Here is a 17,259-nt window from a genome sequence, read left to right on the forward strand (position 1 = left end):
AGCCTGGGACAGGGAGGAGCTGGGAGAGTCCCCAGGGCCAGGGCAGGCAGGATGAGCAGCCGCTTGAGAGGAGCAGGGCAGTTACCACTGAAGCCAGCAACTCAATTCCTAGTGTCTACACCCAAGAGAATCGAAGAAACATAAAAAATTACACGGGAATTATGACAATGGTCAAAACTATTAAGAGATTGAACTAATTAAACCGCCCAGATGTCCACTGGCTTACTGAGATGGACAGAATGTTGTCTGTCCAATGTGGACATTACTTGGCCATTAAAAAAGAGTGAGTGACGTTCTGGTACAAGTTACCGCGTGGGCTCACCTTGAAAACATTAGACTAGGGATAAGTCATAAAAGGCCACATGCCAACCATTTTCACGAACATCACAGGCAAATGCACACCAGAATGGAGGCCTGGGGGAGACAGCAGTGGCTGCTCACAGTGCGGGCTTCCATCGGGGCACCGTCCTCAAATGGACGGTGCGTCACATGACACATGAACTCCACGTCAAGGAAGTGGTTCTAAAAATGACCTTGTGCTGGGGAGACGGCTTTGTGGGTAAAACACTTGGCAGACAAGAATAAGGACCCAAGTTTGGCCCCAAGGCCCAGGTAAAGCTGGACGCAGCAGCACACGTCTGTACTCCAGCTCTCCTATGGTGAGATGAGGGGGAGGGGTGGCAGAGTCACCGGGAGCTCCTGGGCCAGCTCATCTGACCACACAGCCAACATGGAGGGAGCAAGGGCTGAGGACAGTGTTGTCTCTGATCTTCATCACGTGCTGTAGCGTACACATACCCACGGTAGATGTACACACACACACACACACACACACTAAGCTGTGCCTGGGGAGGGTGACAGAGTTGTTGGTCCAAGGACTGTGCCCTAGCAACCGACAGTTGCCGTCTCACCCCAGCACTGACTCTGGCCCTGGCTCTCCCTGGCAGAGCCTGAGGATGCTCCACTCTAACCCGGGTTTCACTGTTGAGGCACACAGGGAGGGACCTCAGCGAGCACAGCCCTCGACCACCAGTCATGAGTTCTCCTCCACGCACCGACAGGAAGGTGGAGGTTCTGGTTCCGGAGCTCTCAGTCTGACTCCAGTAAACCACAGATGAACAGAGAAGGCAGGCACCTAGGCACCACAGAGGGCAGTCAGGAGGATGGACTGCAGCCGAGCACCCTGGGAAGTGGCTGTGCCCGGAGGCTTCCCCCTGTCCCTAGTGTTTTCCTGGGGTCCTGCCCTCAACAGGGGTTCCCACCCACAGAACTGTAAGGAGGCAGGACGCTGTGACCACCTTCCTGGAACTGAATGGGCTTGAAACCTTCCGTCTCCCAGGGAGCAAAGAGCAGACTAATGACTTAGGTTTGGGGACAGTGTGTCCATGCAGCTATTCCTAGCCATTGGGCATGGCTGCTCTAGCAAACTTGTCCATGGGAGCTTTAAATGTTTTCATTCTTCCCCACAGTTTACTTGCCTGGACTCTTAGATGAGGCAGGGAGTCTTGGCTTTTCCTCCGAAGGCTCACTGTGGCCCTCACTGCAGACACAAGCTCAGGCCTGTAGCTCGGGTTTATTCTAACACCGAGGAGCCCTGTTCGCGTCCGTCAGCTAGTGATGGATGCTGTGTGTGCTGAGAATCCTGGGACCTCCCTGCTTTATTTTAAAAACTTAACTCCACTACATTCTAATAAAACGGATTTCTCAAAATCAGACTTGGGCTTCATGCTGACCAGAGGGCGTTCTGAACTGGGCGTGTGGCTCCTCATCTAGTCACGACACATGATGAGGTGGGTACACTCTAGAGGAAAAGGTCAGCTTTCCTGAGAATTCCCTGTGTGTCCTGGAGGACAGCTAGGGTGAGAGACAGCTAACAGTGGCTGGGATGGTCTGGAGCTGTCTGGGCTAAGGTCTTCCCACATGAGGCTCCTCTGCTCTCTGGGTTCCTGCCAGCACCAAGAAGCTCACACACTGCACACACACTCTGGGCAGAGTCCCCTGCCCAGACCTGATATGTGGAGATCCCCAAGAGCCCCTGACATTTGCTCCACTCAAAAACAGTGAAGACCGTCAGCTCAATTCACAGGAACTAGTTTGTTTCCCCGGACACACACTGGGGCTACTTGCAAAGCCTAGGCCGTGGTTGTTGTTGTTGGGGTGTGTGTGTGATTGTGTGTGTGTGTGTGTGTGTGTGTGTGTGTGTGTGTGTGTGTGCAAGGGCATGTATGTGTGTAGTGTATGCATGTATGCAACTGTGAGCAAGGGCTTGCATGTATGCAGTGTATGCATGTATGCATCTGTGAACAAGGGCATGTCGAAGTCAGAGTCAATGCCAGCTGTCCTCAATTACCCTCTGCCTTATCTCTTGAGACAGGCTGAACCCAGAGCTCTGACTTGCTGGCCACTGAACTCTGAGGACAGTCATGCCTGTGCCCCTTCTCCCCAGGGTTACAGACTAGTGTGACCATGCCTTTTTTGGCTGCTGTTGTTAAGACAGGGTCTCAGTATGTAGCTTTTGCTGGCTTGGACCTTACTACATGGAGCAGGCTGGCTTGATCTCACAAAGATCCCCCTGCCTCTGCTTCCCAAATGCTGAGATTAAAGCATGCCTTGTTTTTTTGACATGGGTTCTGGGTTCCAAATTCAGGTCATGTTTGCTTAGCAGCCGGTTACTGACTGAACCACCTGTCTAGCCCCCCCAAGCCTTAGCGCACTGAACTCAGAGCTCCATTTGCAAGCTGCACTTTCTGAGTCATCTGACCTGAGACAGGGACTGAGTGCCTTCTCCCCACAAAGCGTGCTCCGGCTCTCTTTGCTCTAGGTGGGGGTGGAGCAAGTGGGTGAGGTTCAGGATGGAAACACTATGTGATCCAATAGCGATCTCTGTAAGCTGCCACTCTGCTGGGACAGAGCTCTGGGACTTGGCACAAAGCGACACCCAGAGCCGAGCAGCCGCGCACCTGCAGCCCGGGGCTGGGCCCAGGGGAGGGGTGCCAACAGCCTTGGCTTCCGGCCAGTCTACCTCTCTCTGGGGCACTGGATCAGACGCAGCAGGTAACTAGCCAAAAAGCAAAGGAGGAGGCAAGACAAGGGGGAGAAAACGGAATCTGGACTGGAAGGGTCTTTTCAAACACTTTAATCCTGCAGTGCGAAAGGCTGGCACTGGCCCCTGTACCAGGAAAACCGACTCCCTCAGCCAATGTGTTAAAGAGAAGGCCGCTAATCAGCTAAATAGAAACTGGAATCTGTTCCCATCAAGTCTCTTTCCCGTCACCAGAGGGACACACAGTGCTCTGAAACACACTCTTGGCATCACTTGGCAGGCAGCCCTATTGTGATGAACACGGCCCGTCCCTCAGGTTATTGTTTTTAATATCAGAAAGCGAGCTTTTCGGTGCCAAACAAATTCTGCAGCAGGGGGACAAAAGATATTCCAAGTGGTCTCGCCGGACCATCCACCAACTGCCTGAGAAGAGAACCAGCCATCCTGTGTGCCCAGAAGCGAAGCGGAGGCACAGCAGGTCCAACTATTACCTAATGCGAGACTTCGCTCCAAGTCCAGAGGATGGGGAGGGCCAGGGGCTGCAGGCAAGGCGGAAGCATGGGGCCCTCACAGCTCAGGACCACAGATGACGGTCACTTCAGCCCAGACCTACCTCCTGTCCATGTTGCCACTGACCATGAGGTTGGGAGGACTGTCCCGGAGGTTGACACAGGTAAAGTCACCGAGCGCGTTGCCAAGCTTTGAGAGGCAGCGTTCTGCTTCCAGGCTGTATACCAGGATCTGAGAGAGGGAGAGAGCACAGGGTGTCAGACCCACAAGTCAGCGCGGCGGGGCCTCATCCACTTCCCACTGTGCCACCCTTGAGGACTGTCCCCAGAAGATGCCGGGCTACTCAACGGCTTGGACACTTCCAGGCCACTGAGAGTAGAGGGGCACAGTTACTCAAGTGACAAAAGACCAAGGGAGGGAAACCAGAGTTCCTTGGCCCAAGTACAGCAAGAACATGAGACAGAGATGCATGAACGGGGCCAGGCAGCCTGCTTTCCCACACAGGTGAACTGAACCCTAGCCCAGGTAATTGTTCCTGTTTGTTGGAAAGGAATAAAGACTACAGGTCACAGGCTTCTGATCTTGGGGTTAACTGAAGAGCTCACAGGGGCTGAGGGAAGCTGCACAGACACCACACGGAGCTACAGTCCAACAGTGTCTCCTTCCCTCTTCTGCCCCGCTCTCCCCCCGGCTCCGGTCTCTCAGCCGCTGAGAAGATGCCTGTGGGCTCCAGACAGTGCAGTCCTCCTGGAAGGTGCCTGTGCTGCTTCTTCAGCAAAGGGGAACAAAGGATGGATCACGCAGACGCCCCGAGAGTCAGTTTGAATGAAAGAATATTATTAGCTCAATTGGAGGTATTCAGTGAACAGTACAGTCCTGGCCCCAAATTCACAGTGCACAGGCGTCCTCACTACACCTCTGCTGACTTGACTGCGCGTGTGGTGAGCACGCTGAGCTGGGTTTGCAGAGCAACTCCATAGAATTCCCACAGAGACCATGCTCTCTCTCCTGGTTAATCCAGACACTTACCACTTCTGAGTGGAGAGTCTTATGTCGGTCCTGAGAAATTCCTAACAAGTTAAATCATCTCCACTGTGGGAACCGTCATTCTCAGGACGGTACACATTTCTAATGCATGAGTCTTCAAGAATCTATGGAAGTCTAACTCCACGATCATAGTAGTTAACTACTGCTAACATGGGAAGGAAAGACAGCGGAAGTCACAAAACCGTCTCAACGCCTAATACACAAGCTAAGATGCAGCTAAAATGAAAAGTTCCTGACAAAAGTTCCTAAAAAACTGTCTTGCTATGTAGCTCTGGCTGTCCTGGAAACTAGTATGTAGACCAGGCTGGCCTTGAACTCCCAGAGATCCCCCTGCCTCTGCTTCTTGAGTGCTGGGATTAAAGACGTGTGCCATTCCCAACTCCTGACAGAAAGTTTTAAGCAATTTAAAAATAACTAAAATGGTGCTGTTCTTAATACAGACATGAGCAAATCCATCTTCAGCAAATGAGATGGACATTATCACAGGTGGCTCCTGAGGGAGGGCAAGTGACATCCAGCAACCTGGTGGTGTGTCTTGAGAACGTTCAGCACTAAGCGGATCTGTGGTAAGACTCCAGGTGCCCCGCTCTGTGCAAGCAGAGATGCCAAAACACCCTTCGACACTCTTTCCCAATTTTAAAAGAGCTATTTTTTTTTTTTTAAAGCAACCATTTTGGACGTCATAGAGGTCTCAGTATTTTGGATTGACCTTTTTGTTTTAAAGTACACCAGTGTGCGAGCAGGAAGGGGGTCTACGGGAGCAGCGGAGGCCAAGTACAAGCACCGAGGCTCACACAAGCCAGCGGCAGGCTCCACTTTTTCCTAGCTCTTTTTGGACAAGTGGATCAATCATCTCTGAGTGATACAGGGAGATGATCCCCGCCAACAAGACTCTGCAAACTCACCATAAAGACATCCAAGTCAGCAGTCAAGTATTTCTAAAACGTTCAATAATTCAACAGATCAGAACTATCCAAAGAGAACCTTTACTATTGCGTTTAGTTAAAGACCACAGAGATTGGAAAACACATTACCATCTCGAAGGCAGGTCTTCCACGCTACAAGTCCCTTAACGACCTTTACCATGGCTCCCTCCCTCCCTCCCACACTCTCTCTCTTTTAATAAGGTTGAGCAAATGGGACTTCATTTTATCTGATTGCCACAGACTAGTGATATCAATTATTCATGCTCACACTCCCTCTTGTTAAGACCATGCATTAGACAATTTTTCTCTTTATTACCCTGGTTGGGCGAGTCTTAACCCACGACCACTTGAGTTGTTCTCAGAGGTGTTCAGAGATGCTGGAGAGAAGGGAAACTCCCCCCACCGCAATCTGGGAGCAGATGCTCTGCACTAATGTGGCCAGCGAGTCGATAGAGCGGCCAAGCAGCAAATGCAGGTTCAGCAGTGTTAGCAGCAAGCATGGTACAAGCAGGCGCTGCCGTCCGCTGTCTGCTGTCCGCTGTGCTCTAGGAGGTCTAAAGCTAAGCCTGCAGACTGCTGTGTGTCCTGAAGACATCTGCCAGAGATGCGCGATGCGCTGTGAGATCAAGCCCCTGTGTGTTTCCATTCTATCTTCTAGGTGGATCTACAGGACTCCAAGTGAACAAAAGCATCCTCTTCAGATGGGGCTGGGCGGGAAGTTTTCTATTTCTGTTTATTTCCCCCTCAGAGGGCTGAAGTTTCTGATAAAACACAGCTTTTGAATCCTGGCTTTCAACTATTCTGACTGCTCTCAGTTCCACTTTTAAAGATACACTTTGTTTCAAATATAATGTATCTTATAGTAAGTTACAAGAATAAATTACATAACAGAAGAATGTGGTAGCCCATTGCCACCCATCTCCAGGAACCAGCCACCCAGAACTAAGTAGATTTGGAATGTGAGAGTCTGTCTCTCTTGCTCTGTGCATGCCAGTCATTGTGTGTGTGGCTGGTCTTTCACGGTGCTTCTCCGCTACAAGTAGCCCTGGTTCTTTGGAATGGAGAACTTCTGTGCATACGTAATTTATACTGGTAAGTAAGTTGTCTGGGTTTGGTTTTTGATAAAGCATTCACACAAGCATTATGGTGACAACCACTGACGAGTCCTCCTCTGTGCAGTGGGACTGGAGTGAACGGGTGTGGCAGCCAACGTGCTGACAGCTGAGAGAGCGGGGGCTGGGCCAGCCCTTCCACCCTCCTCCACACATGGGACCTGCCTCTTCTGGGACCACAGAGCCATCGTACTGCTATGTCCTAGCAGCTGGTGTCTCAAGCAGGAGGAGGGCTGCTGTCCTGCCTGCCACAGTCAGGAAGGAAATGGCCACAGGTCCAACGTCTGAAAGCACCAGCCTGAGCAGGGAGGCCAGCGTCTTCCCCATGACTGGGTCTGTGTCGGGGGTCTAGAGGCTGCGGCTTTCCAGCCAGATCCTGACGGAAGGGCCAGAAGACGGCTACTACCCTCTCAGCGACCCTCTCAGCGGGGTTAGTTCAAAGCCTGCCACCCCCTCCTCCACCCTTTGAAACCAGGATTCAGCACAGCAAGTTCTTCCTAAACACGGGACTGACATCACCCATCTGTGAGCATGAGGCACCAACAGAGAGATGTCTTCAAAGAGCTTTGGAGCCTTGCCGACAGAGAACTGTGGCCACGTTCTGATGAGCAAGGAAAGCACCTTTACCAAAACTGCAGGAAGCGGCCAGCTCACCTCCCCAGAACCCTAGCCGCCTTGGCGACATGGTCAGCAGGGGCAGCGGCCTCTGCCCACAACAACCGCACTTTCAGAACCTTTGGAAACCAAGAGTGTCTGCCCGCTTCCCTTTAGACAAGGGGCGTGCTGAATGGGGATGGAGTGAATTCCAAAGACTCAGAGTGAAGGCCTGACCCAAAGTCCTGGAGACTTCAGTCACAGCCGACCCTCTCCCTCCCTCCCCGATACCTGGCCTCCCCCATCACTACCACAGACACTGCTCTTTGGGAGAAAAGTCGTGGTCAGAAGCCAGTTGTGAACAGAGCGAGCCGGCCTCACGCTCTCCATCTGCACCCCCGCAAGGGTCCTCTGCTCTCTCCACTCCCACTCAGCAGAGCAGGAGGTGCATCACGGTGCTGCATCTGGTGTTCCCAAGTGCCACCCTGAGCGGTGCCATCCGCTTGCAGCTCTCAAACACAAGGGGAACGGCGCCAAGACTGCAGTCCTGAAGGTCAGGTGCAGCCTGGTTACCAAGCACTTCCACAGGTGGAGAGTGCTTCGTCGACCGGGCCGTAAGCCCCCTGGAGCAGAAAGGCTGCTGCCCACTGCCTTTCACTCAGACCAGCAGGGGCCAGAGGCCACGGTAGTTATGTGGGCCTGCATCTGGCTAGGTGTGCGCATTCGTGTTTGGTGATAGCTGGCTGGCACTAAGAACCAAGCAAACCGAGAAGTCCCTCGGTTTGGGCCTTTCCTCTACTGCTTAACTCTTTCCTCCACTCCTGGGTGACCTTGAGGCTCCACAAGGACATGCTTCATCCTGCCCCAACGCCACCCCCCCCAGGGGGGGTCCCTTGCTGTCTGACAAGTTTGCAGACCAGGGAGCCTGGCAGACAGCTTCTCCAAGTGCAGCTCACGTCTGTTCCCAAACAGCCCTTTGCCCGTTCCCTTCACTCAAGGGAGGCAGAACAACTCACGCAAGCCCAAAGAGACGGGAGCACTGAGAGCAGAGGGAGCGAGGGGCCTGGTCAGGGGCTGCTCTGGGGACACCCGACAATGTCAGGTGGGGACCCAGCATCTGAGGTCTCTGTATAGAGCTGAGCCTGTGGGGTGAAGGTGGGGCCCTGTCTGGTGCAGCTCAGCTCGGCTCAGCGCAGGGGAGCACAATGATCCCACGACCCAGAGCCCCCAGACCTTGGTGGTGCCTACCCATCAACACCAGCCATGCATTCGCTCACAATAAACCCTACAGTTGAGACAGAGAAAAGCAGGGAGGGGCTAGCAAGGCATTGGCAGTTTCAGGTAAAGGACACAGAGCCAGCATGTGGACAGTCCCCTCCCTCGTGAGAGGGACAGAGCTCATGTTCGGACAGCCGCCTGCCATGTGAGAGGCACAGCAAACGGAGTGCATTTGAGAAACTGAACCCAGAATTTCTAGAAATCACAGTAGACGGACGGGCTAAGCAAAGACCGAGGTGACAGGGAGCAGGAAGTGAGCTGTGAACAGGTCCTCAGAGCACAGCGCGGAGACGCAGGTGGAGAGTGGGAATCAGTGTGTTGGTCCAACATACATCTAACCTGCGCTCCACCGAGCGAGCGAGCGAGCGAGCGAGCAGAGCAGCTTTCAACAGGTACAGCCTGAGCGCTTCCTATGGCTGACAGGAAACACTAGAAATCTCCAACAGGAGAAAGTAAAGTAAATCCACACAGAGATGCTGGAGTGAGGCCACAAGCGAGGAGGTTCTGCGCCGTGGTTCTGTTGTTTCTGAGACAGGGCTGGGCTGGGTTCCCAGGCCAGCTCAGGACAAAGGGAGAGAAGTCCTCAGAGGGGTGAGCAGTCCCATCCATAGCCACCTTCGCACCAGTGTCCACGATGTCAACCCCAGCGGTATCTGAAAGGGACTGAGCAAACGCCTATCCACCTACAACAGTGCAGTCTGGCCACACTGGCCGTGCAGAGGGACAGGGAAGTGACATCTCACGTAGAACACAGCCCCGGGCTTCACCAGCAAAGCCAATAAACAGGATCACTCCAGAAAAAGGTCTGAGAGGTTGGGAGGAAGAGTGACTCAAGAACTGTGTAGACACATAACACACTGACCACACGACGAAGTGTCGGCACTGGCGTGGGCAGTAAATAGCAGAACCAACTCTGCCCCATCCAGGCAAATGCCAGAAGTCAGGGGAATGTCCCATAGCCACAGATGCCAGCCGCACAGGCTGCGTTCAGGCCCACTTCTCTGGATTCCGGAGCAGTGTCTGGCCCACTGCCGGCTGAATGTGCACCAGACGAGGGAGATGAAGCATGCGACCGCACATGCTGTCTGCCCATGGCCAGAACAGCACCGTCTTAGCAAAGACACGCTTCGAGAGTGTGAACACAGCGGCCAGTGCGCTGTCCACCCAGCATGGGCAGCACTGCGGCTCCTAGGTGCGGCCCGCAAGGACGGGGCCACCGGGGCGCATTCTGTAAATACAGAAGACGGAAAAGGCTACATTATACATCCCGGTAATGACAAGAGAGGTGTTTCACCACAAACAAGGTGTGCACACTGCTTCACACACACAGCAAGGTGTGCACACTGCTTCACACACACAGCAAGGTGTGCACACTGCTTCACACACACAGCAGGTGTGCACACTGCTTCACACACACAGCAAGCTGTGCACACTGCTTCACACACACAGCAGCTGTGCACACTGCTTCACACACACAGCAAGCTGTGCACACTGCTTCACACACACAGCAAGCTGTGCACACTGCTTCACACACACACACAGCAAGCTGTGCACACTGCTTCACACACACAGCAGCTGTGCACACTGCTTCACACACACAGCAAGCTGTGCACACTGCTTCACACACACAGCAAGCTGTGCACACTGCTTCACACACACAGCAGCTGTGCACACTGCTTCACACACACACAGCTAAGTGGACAACACGGGGAATTCACAGGTGAGCTAAGATTTTAAAAAAGGATGAGAAAGATGGACATTGGGCAGGGCAAGGAGGCTGGGGAAAAAGTAAATCACACACAAAACAGCCAATAAAAAAATAAAAAAGCAGTTAATATACATGAATAATGGATGCCTGATTTAAAAGCAGTTTACTCTGATATGATGTAATTTTTGACAAGCAGCCAGAGAGACGATTTTAAGTCCTTGCCAGAGATAAGTCATCGCGTGAGGCCTGGCGCGGCCGTGTCTGTGACCATGTGGAGAGTGACTTTCACCACCGCCTCAGAGGTGACTTCACTGTTGGCAAACAGAAACCCGCCTCTCAGGTGCCCTGAGCAGCACCCCAGCAAGACACAGCACTTGGAGGATGGCTCCCCAACATGAGCACAGCTCCCTGAAAACAGCCCCCAACAGTTTCCGTGACACGCTCTGGCACTGTCTTGCGCTCACTCACACAAAGGGAGAAGCCTGGCTGCTTTTGTGTTTAAGTTTTAATTGGAGTGACAAGCCCAAAGGCCAAGATATTGCGGGGATGAGACGGCGTTGCTGAGCGTCGCCAGGCACGGGGTAGGGAAGGCCTGCGCACGCCCCCACCACGTGCCAATGCACCTGCAACCCTGGCTGTTCCAGGACTGGGCTCTTCTGGGCAGGCAGTGCCAATCACACAGGCGTGCCAGGCGTGGGGCTCTGTGATGTGGGCAGATGTCTACAAAGGACCAGACCGCGGCCAAACCAACACCTACTGTGACCTAAGGCTGAAAGGAACCAGGGTGAGTGTATCCCTGCGGAGTCCAGGACGCTGGTCCCCATGCCTCTCTCCTGACACATGCCCAGGACGGTGCAGGACAACAGATCTCCTTAGAGCAGTCGGCAGATGCAATCCTGCCTGCTTCAGATACTGCCTTACATCACCATCACCACAAGGAGGAGGGAAGACCTGACCACCACGAGCATGGTGAGGACCACACCAAGTGAGCAGGGAACCTTGCTGTCAAGCACAGGTGAGTCACTATGCACACATGCCTGATGACGGACACCTGCGTGGGGCGCCACAGCAGAGCAGCCGTTTCTAAGCACTCCAGAGGCATTAGGCACATATGCAGCAGGGGCATGTGAACCGGGGTCAGCATGCGCTTTAGAGGGAGAAATCAAACCTGCATCCCGGAACATTAATCCTTCAAGTAAAAATGCTATGTCCTCTTACATGGGAAGGTGCAGGGAAGGGCTGTGGTCAGCTCTCTGTGGCCGACAGACAGATGGCACTGTTAGCAAACTCAGGCACTTACCTGATTACCAGCCTGACTTCTGTTTCAGCCCCAAGTTAGACCAGACAGAGGCTCAGAGGGGAGACAAGCAGCAGGCCTCTAAACTAGATCATGGAAACAAATGGCCGCTGAGGGGGCTGGATCAGCAGAACAGCCAGAGCCTTTGGAGTGGGCACACATTCCACACAGGGTGCCTTTATTGGCTGTATACATCCCCAAGCCATAGAAACCTGTGCTCACCGCAGGGTCCACAATATTGTTCCTGGGGTGCAGAACAGTGTGGCACCCGCCTCTCCCACAGCCCTTCTGAACATACTCCAGTCTCAACTACCCAGAGGAGAGACCCACTAACACCTGTACTTAGCCACCAGGAAACTCAATTGAAAGCCATTTGAAATGGCTTGCCCCACACTGTACAGGGAACAGTTGAGAAGCAGGCCAGGAAGAACCCAGCCCTTCCCACTCCAGCCACCACACTGGCGTGCCTCTTCCCGATCCCTGCTCAGAATGGTGTTCCCAGGAGCCAGCACAGCTCTGTGCAGCGCTCTGTGTCCGCAGCTGACCCTCACGGTACTGTAAGGTGGGCCCACTACTTCCACCACTGTTCCTATGAAGAAGTGGAGCTGACAGAGGCACATCCCTTACCCGGCTTGGACGTTCTGGAAGTAGGCGTCAAGCCTGGGGCCTGGCCTTCAAAGCGCCTGCTCTCTGAAGCTCTACCAAGGGCACACAAAGTGTGCAGTCCTAACACAGTGTCCATAGCAACTCAGAACGCCGCACACCGCAGCCTGCCTGGCGAGGACACACTGATCACCAGCTCTGTTTCTGCGGGTGCTGACTCCAAACACATCAGGACTCTGCACGCCACTTACTGTGTTGTTTCCCATCGTTGAGGAGCTCAGTGTCCCTCAGCCGTGACCCTTTGCCTCTGGTCTCCTGGCCACTGGTTTATGGTAGGCTACAGTGCAGCAACATGGATAAATGTGAGCTTCTGGCCCATGTGTGCTGAGGTCAGGAGAGGAAATGCAGGCCCGAAGCTGAGGCCTGTTCTTCTGAAAGGCCACGGGGAGAGGGAAGTCCTGGGCAGGAAGGAACACCACATTCAAGAGGGCGACACCTCTAGGCTGTGTAGAGAGACTCGTCTTGTAGGTGTGGGTGGAGAGCTGGAAGCCAAGGTCTGACTTCTGAGGGCTTTTAAAGGTGGCTACAGGCAGGCAGCAGGGCCTCACCCACAGTGCTTGGCATGGGCCATTTTTCTGATAAAACTGGAAATACACTTGGTGTATGTGTGTGTACCAGGGAGTGTGTGTGTGTGGGGGGGTGCAGGGGTGTGTGAGTGCATGTGTATGCACACGAAGGAGAACAGGGGTGGGTGTGTGCCATGGAGTACAGGGGTATATGTGTGTGCCAGTGAGTGCAGGAGTATGGGTAAGGGTAGGAGGTACAGGTGTGCATGTGTGGTTATGCCAGAGACTGCAGGGGAGTGGGAGTGGGGGTGCCAGAGACTGCAGGGGTGTGGGAGTAGGGGTGCAAGGATCTAGTTCTGGAGGCATTTGAACGTGCATTTCACAACCTCCCGTGAACAAGGCATATGAGTTCCCACCCCAAGGAAACAGGGAGATGGAGCCCCAGCCTGCTGCATGAACAGGGAGTTCAGGCCAGGGCCCCAGCCTAGACACTGACAGGGACCTGAAGAAACCTGGATATGGAACGGTAAGCGACTCCATCAGTGCACTATCCTTGCACCGGAGGGAAGTGGTGTCTGGAAGCCAGGTCATGGCAGGACTGCCTCTGTATAGATGGCCCTCAGAGGACCTGAGCCTCATCTTAGCACTGTGCAAACCTCATCACTTTGCCTGAGTCCCTAAATTTGGCAAGTGACTGCTCAAGTATGAGCTGAGCTAAAATTTTCCTCTGCCTAGCTGCAAGAGAATCCACCCTGCAACTAATCGGGGAGGGAATGTTGTGAGGAGTGGCTTGGCGTCCATTAGAAGTACTTGTGCAACTCAGTACCCAATGTCAGTGCTAACCCCACTCTCCAACGCAGGGCCTTACACGAGACAGAAGTGTAGGCTACGTTAATGTCGTCTTCGAGGTGCTGGGTAAAGAGCCCAGGTTCTCTACTATAACTGCGGTGTGTTGTCTGAATACAGCAAACATTCGAATAGTTGGTAGGCTGAGCCCACATAGGCCATGTGCTGTGTGTCCTTGCTTTCCCAGCCAAGTCCATCAGTCTCAACTGTCTGGACTATGTAGGAGCATGCAGCTCACAGTTACTGTTTTCACTCCTGGAAAGAAGCAAACATTTCCACCAGGCCCCCTCAGATCCTGACTAGCTGAAAAACATGCTGATTTTTAACACTAACAAACCTAACTGTTGTCTGGGCAATATTTACCCCGAGACTCATCTGGCACAAAGAAATCAAAGCCGGATATCCCCATCTGTGCTGGGGAAATCATCGCAACAGTCAACTCCAAGTTCACGGCCTCCCATGTGTGTGGGATGGTGAACCAGGACAGGAATTCTACATACAATCAGGGAAGCCACTGGAAAAATTAGACCCTAATAAAAATCTAATCTTAATTCAAAAGCCTAATAAGAAGGGGCAGCAGACACTTCAATATAATGCTTCATAAATTGGCTCAGTGCCTTTCAGAATACTGATGATTTTCTTTAAAAATCAGGAAATATTACAAATGTCAGTGACATCCAAAACGATGCAGGAGTGTGTACAGACAGAAGCTGCTACCTGAGGTGTGGTCCAGCCCTGCCGGCAAGGATGCAGAGTGACTCAGCACCCTATCAGCTCCTTACATTAGCTCCACACGGCCCTTTCTACTCACAGGCTTCTTTCAAAACCAGTCTCAGGAAAAGAAACTAAGCTGGGCTCCCATACCTCCCAGGGATCACCGGGCTCCAACAGGCCGGGGCCACCCTTCCACGGGCCTGTTGTCTCGCCTGGCACAACTCCAATTTCACTCCAATGCTAGTGGGTACAGGAGCACCAGTCCTGTGCTAAACATCACCCCACTTTCTCAATCGGAAAAGCAAGGCAAGTAACTTGCCCGAAGAGTATCTGACTGTAGAAGCCCTGCTCAGCCCCTGGTGAAAGTCACTGTCCCCGCATAAACATTCTACCATGTCATTTCACCAGGGATCCTAAAGCACACTCAGCTGCCCCCAAAAGTAACAAGAAACGTCTTCCACAGAACCTTTCATGCTGTACGGTCTATCAGATGCTCAGTTCTAAGTCCTCAGAGTTCTAAAGCCTCTGAGTTGAGTGTGGCTGACAGTCCAGGGCAAACCGGGAGCTCTGCGGTGATACTTCAAGGTTCTCACTAAACGTTGGAGAGTTTCATTATCTCTCATCATTAATAATGCCAACACATCAGTTATTGGCATTATTTTAATACTAAAACCTGCACAAAGCAACCTTGAGTGTTCATTTCTCATCCATTCATCTTTGAGATTGTCAGCAGCCTGGGAGTTCCTGGGTTCACTGTGTCCACCTCCACCAGGGAAACCCCTTCTGCATTGCTGGTCACTATTAAGGAGTACCGGAAGGCCAGCCTGGGCTACCAAGTGAGTTCCAGGAGAGGCGCAAAGCTACATAGAGAAACCCTGTCTCGAAAAACCAAAAAAAAAAAAAAAAAAAAAAAAAAAAAAGGAGTACCGGGCGAGAGCCAGAGTTAGAAGAAGGCTTGAGTCATCTCTTCCTAGGACCCTCAGATCCTGAAGAGCCGGCACCATGCAGCTGGCTCACTGACGTGACTGTATGTAACAATGCTGGACCTTCTTCCAGAAAACTAGTCTCCAGGAGTTAGTTAGCCATCAACTCCCCAACAAAGAAGCAAATATGAAAAAAAAAATCAGAAAGTTTTAGGTAGACTGTGAAAGCATTTGATAAACTTTCAGTTTTTACTTATTTGTCTGCATGTGAAGTACCAGTCCTGATTCTCAGAAACAGAAACCTCAACAAAAGGAAAGCTGAATAGGAAAGCCGGCTCTCCGATTCTGGCAAGACATGGCAGAGTGTGGCCCATCTGCAGCCACACTCTGACCCCTGAGGCTCCAGACAGACAGCTCACCTTGTGGCCAGTGCAGACAACTAATCCCAAGTCTCTCCCTGGCTGCACGTGGGAAGTCATTAGCTCAGAGACTCGAGCAATTATTTTCTAGCATGATATAAGCTGCTGCAGCCCAAGCCAGCCTCCTTGCCCAGCACATTCCAGCCTGCAATGACTTCACCCCTCGCCCTGATTAGAATGCACGCCGTGTGCTGCTTAATACAATCTGCCATCAAATGCCAAGTGCTTCAGAACTAAATTGGGAAATATGTCCAGATACATAGACTGATGCTAAGAGCACTAAGTGGGGCCCCGCTCCCTTTATGAGGCAGGAGACTCATCGACAGCATTGTGTTCCACCCAGGGCAGCTCTGCCCCTGGCTGTCCACCCTGAGAGCACGATTTAATCCAGGCAGCGAAGGCATTAATAAAGGTAGTGTGCTATTGTAAATGGTACAGAAAGGAAAGCGCTGCTGCTGAATCCCAAATGCACACATAAACAAAACTGAGGCGGCTGCTTGAGTACCAGGGCCGAGAAGAGCTGCGCTGACTCCGCAGTGGGAGGGCGTGGTCAAGACACTTCTCGTTTGTCTCTTCTCCTGTCCCCGGGCACTCAGTAATGGCTACCTCTAGGAAACTGTCCACTGGAGTCCGAGAACCCACGAATGGACAGCAAGAACTCAGAATCCACCTCTGCTGCACGTTAAAAGACCTCTGAGCAGCCCCTCTTCCTGGGGGGAACACCGTTCCCACCCCATCATTCCCGCCAGCAGCAGAGCACGGCCCCCAGAGAGAACACACAAGCCTGGCTACCCAGCACCCCTCACCTAACCCACGAATCCCATGGCCATCCCTCATTGATGAAGAAGAAAACTATTCAACAGAACCGTGGGCCCACAAAGGAGTATCCAACAAGCAGTGCATGCCACCATTTTTCCCACCATGACACTGGCCCAGGAGGGCCGCTAGCCCTGCCACATGATGCCAGTGAAGCCACGTGGCCCGGTCATTCACCTTCCAAGCAGACAGATGTGAAAATGTGAACTGAACAGCCAAGTCAGCTGAAGCTCCACACTTCCCTCCCAGCCACAGAGGAAGGACATCCAGGTACTCTGGGGTGCAATGCTGGTGCCCCTCAAGAGCACCCTCGGTACAGAGCAGTGCCGTCAATGTCATGAAGGAGCACACTGCTTTGACCCAGCAAGTCCTCAAGGAGGAACTCATCTACAGGCACTGATGCTGGCCACACCCTCAAGAGGAGCGGCCACAGGGGTGAGGCCACCTATCAGCTGCAACGCTACAAAGTTCCAAAGCGACAATACCAGGGAGCTCCATGTCTTTCAAAATTACCTCAAACAGGCTTCCCCGCAGGCAAAAACAAGGTGCAAAACAGTAACACAGAGTTCTACCATTTATGCTTGTTTTCCTGAGACAGGGTCCTTCTATGGAGCCCTGACTGGACCGACTTCCTGATCAGGCTGGCCCTGAACTCAAGAGATCCTCCTGCCTCTGCGTCCAGAGTGCTGGGACTAAAGATGTGCACCACGACGTCCAGCTCCATCCGCACTTTAAAGAGGGAGGGATGGTCGGGCGGTGGTGGCGCACGCCTTTAATCCCAGCACTCAGGAGGCAGAAGCAGGTGGATCTCTGTGAGTTCGAGGCCAGCCTGGTCTCCAAAGTGAGATCCAGGAAAG

At 52.8% G+C, this 17,259-nt stretch overlaps 1 protein-coding gene across 1 annotated transcript in view; it reads right to left on the reverse strand.

Moving 5' to 3' along the window:
- Nucleotides 1–17,259, reverse strand: part of Fbxw8 (F-box and WD repeat domain containing 8) — a 98,593-nt gene that overhangs the window by 11,083 nt on the left and 70,251 nt on the right. Inside the window, exon 8 of the mRNA XM_028878807.2 lies at nt 3,657–3,784. Coding sequence (XP_028734640.1) covers nt 3,657–3,784 — 128 coding nt within the window. The remainder of the gene's footprint in view (nt 1–3,656; nt 3,785–17,259) is intronic.

The sequence above is a fragment of the Peromyscus leucopus genome, chromosome 23 (genome assembly GCF_004664715.2).
Source record: "Peromyscus leucopus breed LL Stock chromosome 23, UCI_PerLeu_2.1, whole genome shotgun sequence".
In the NCBI taxonomy this organism is placed as follows: Eukaryota; Metazoa; Chordata; class Mammalia; order Rodentia; family Cricetidae; genus Peromyscus; species Peromyscus leucopus.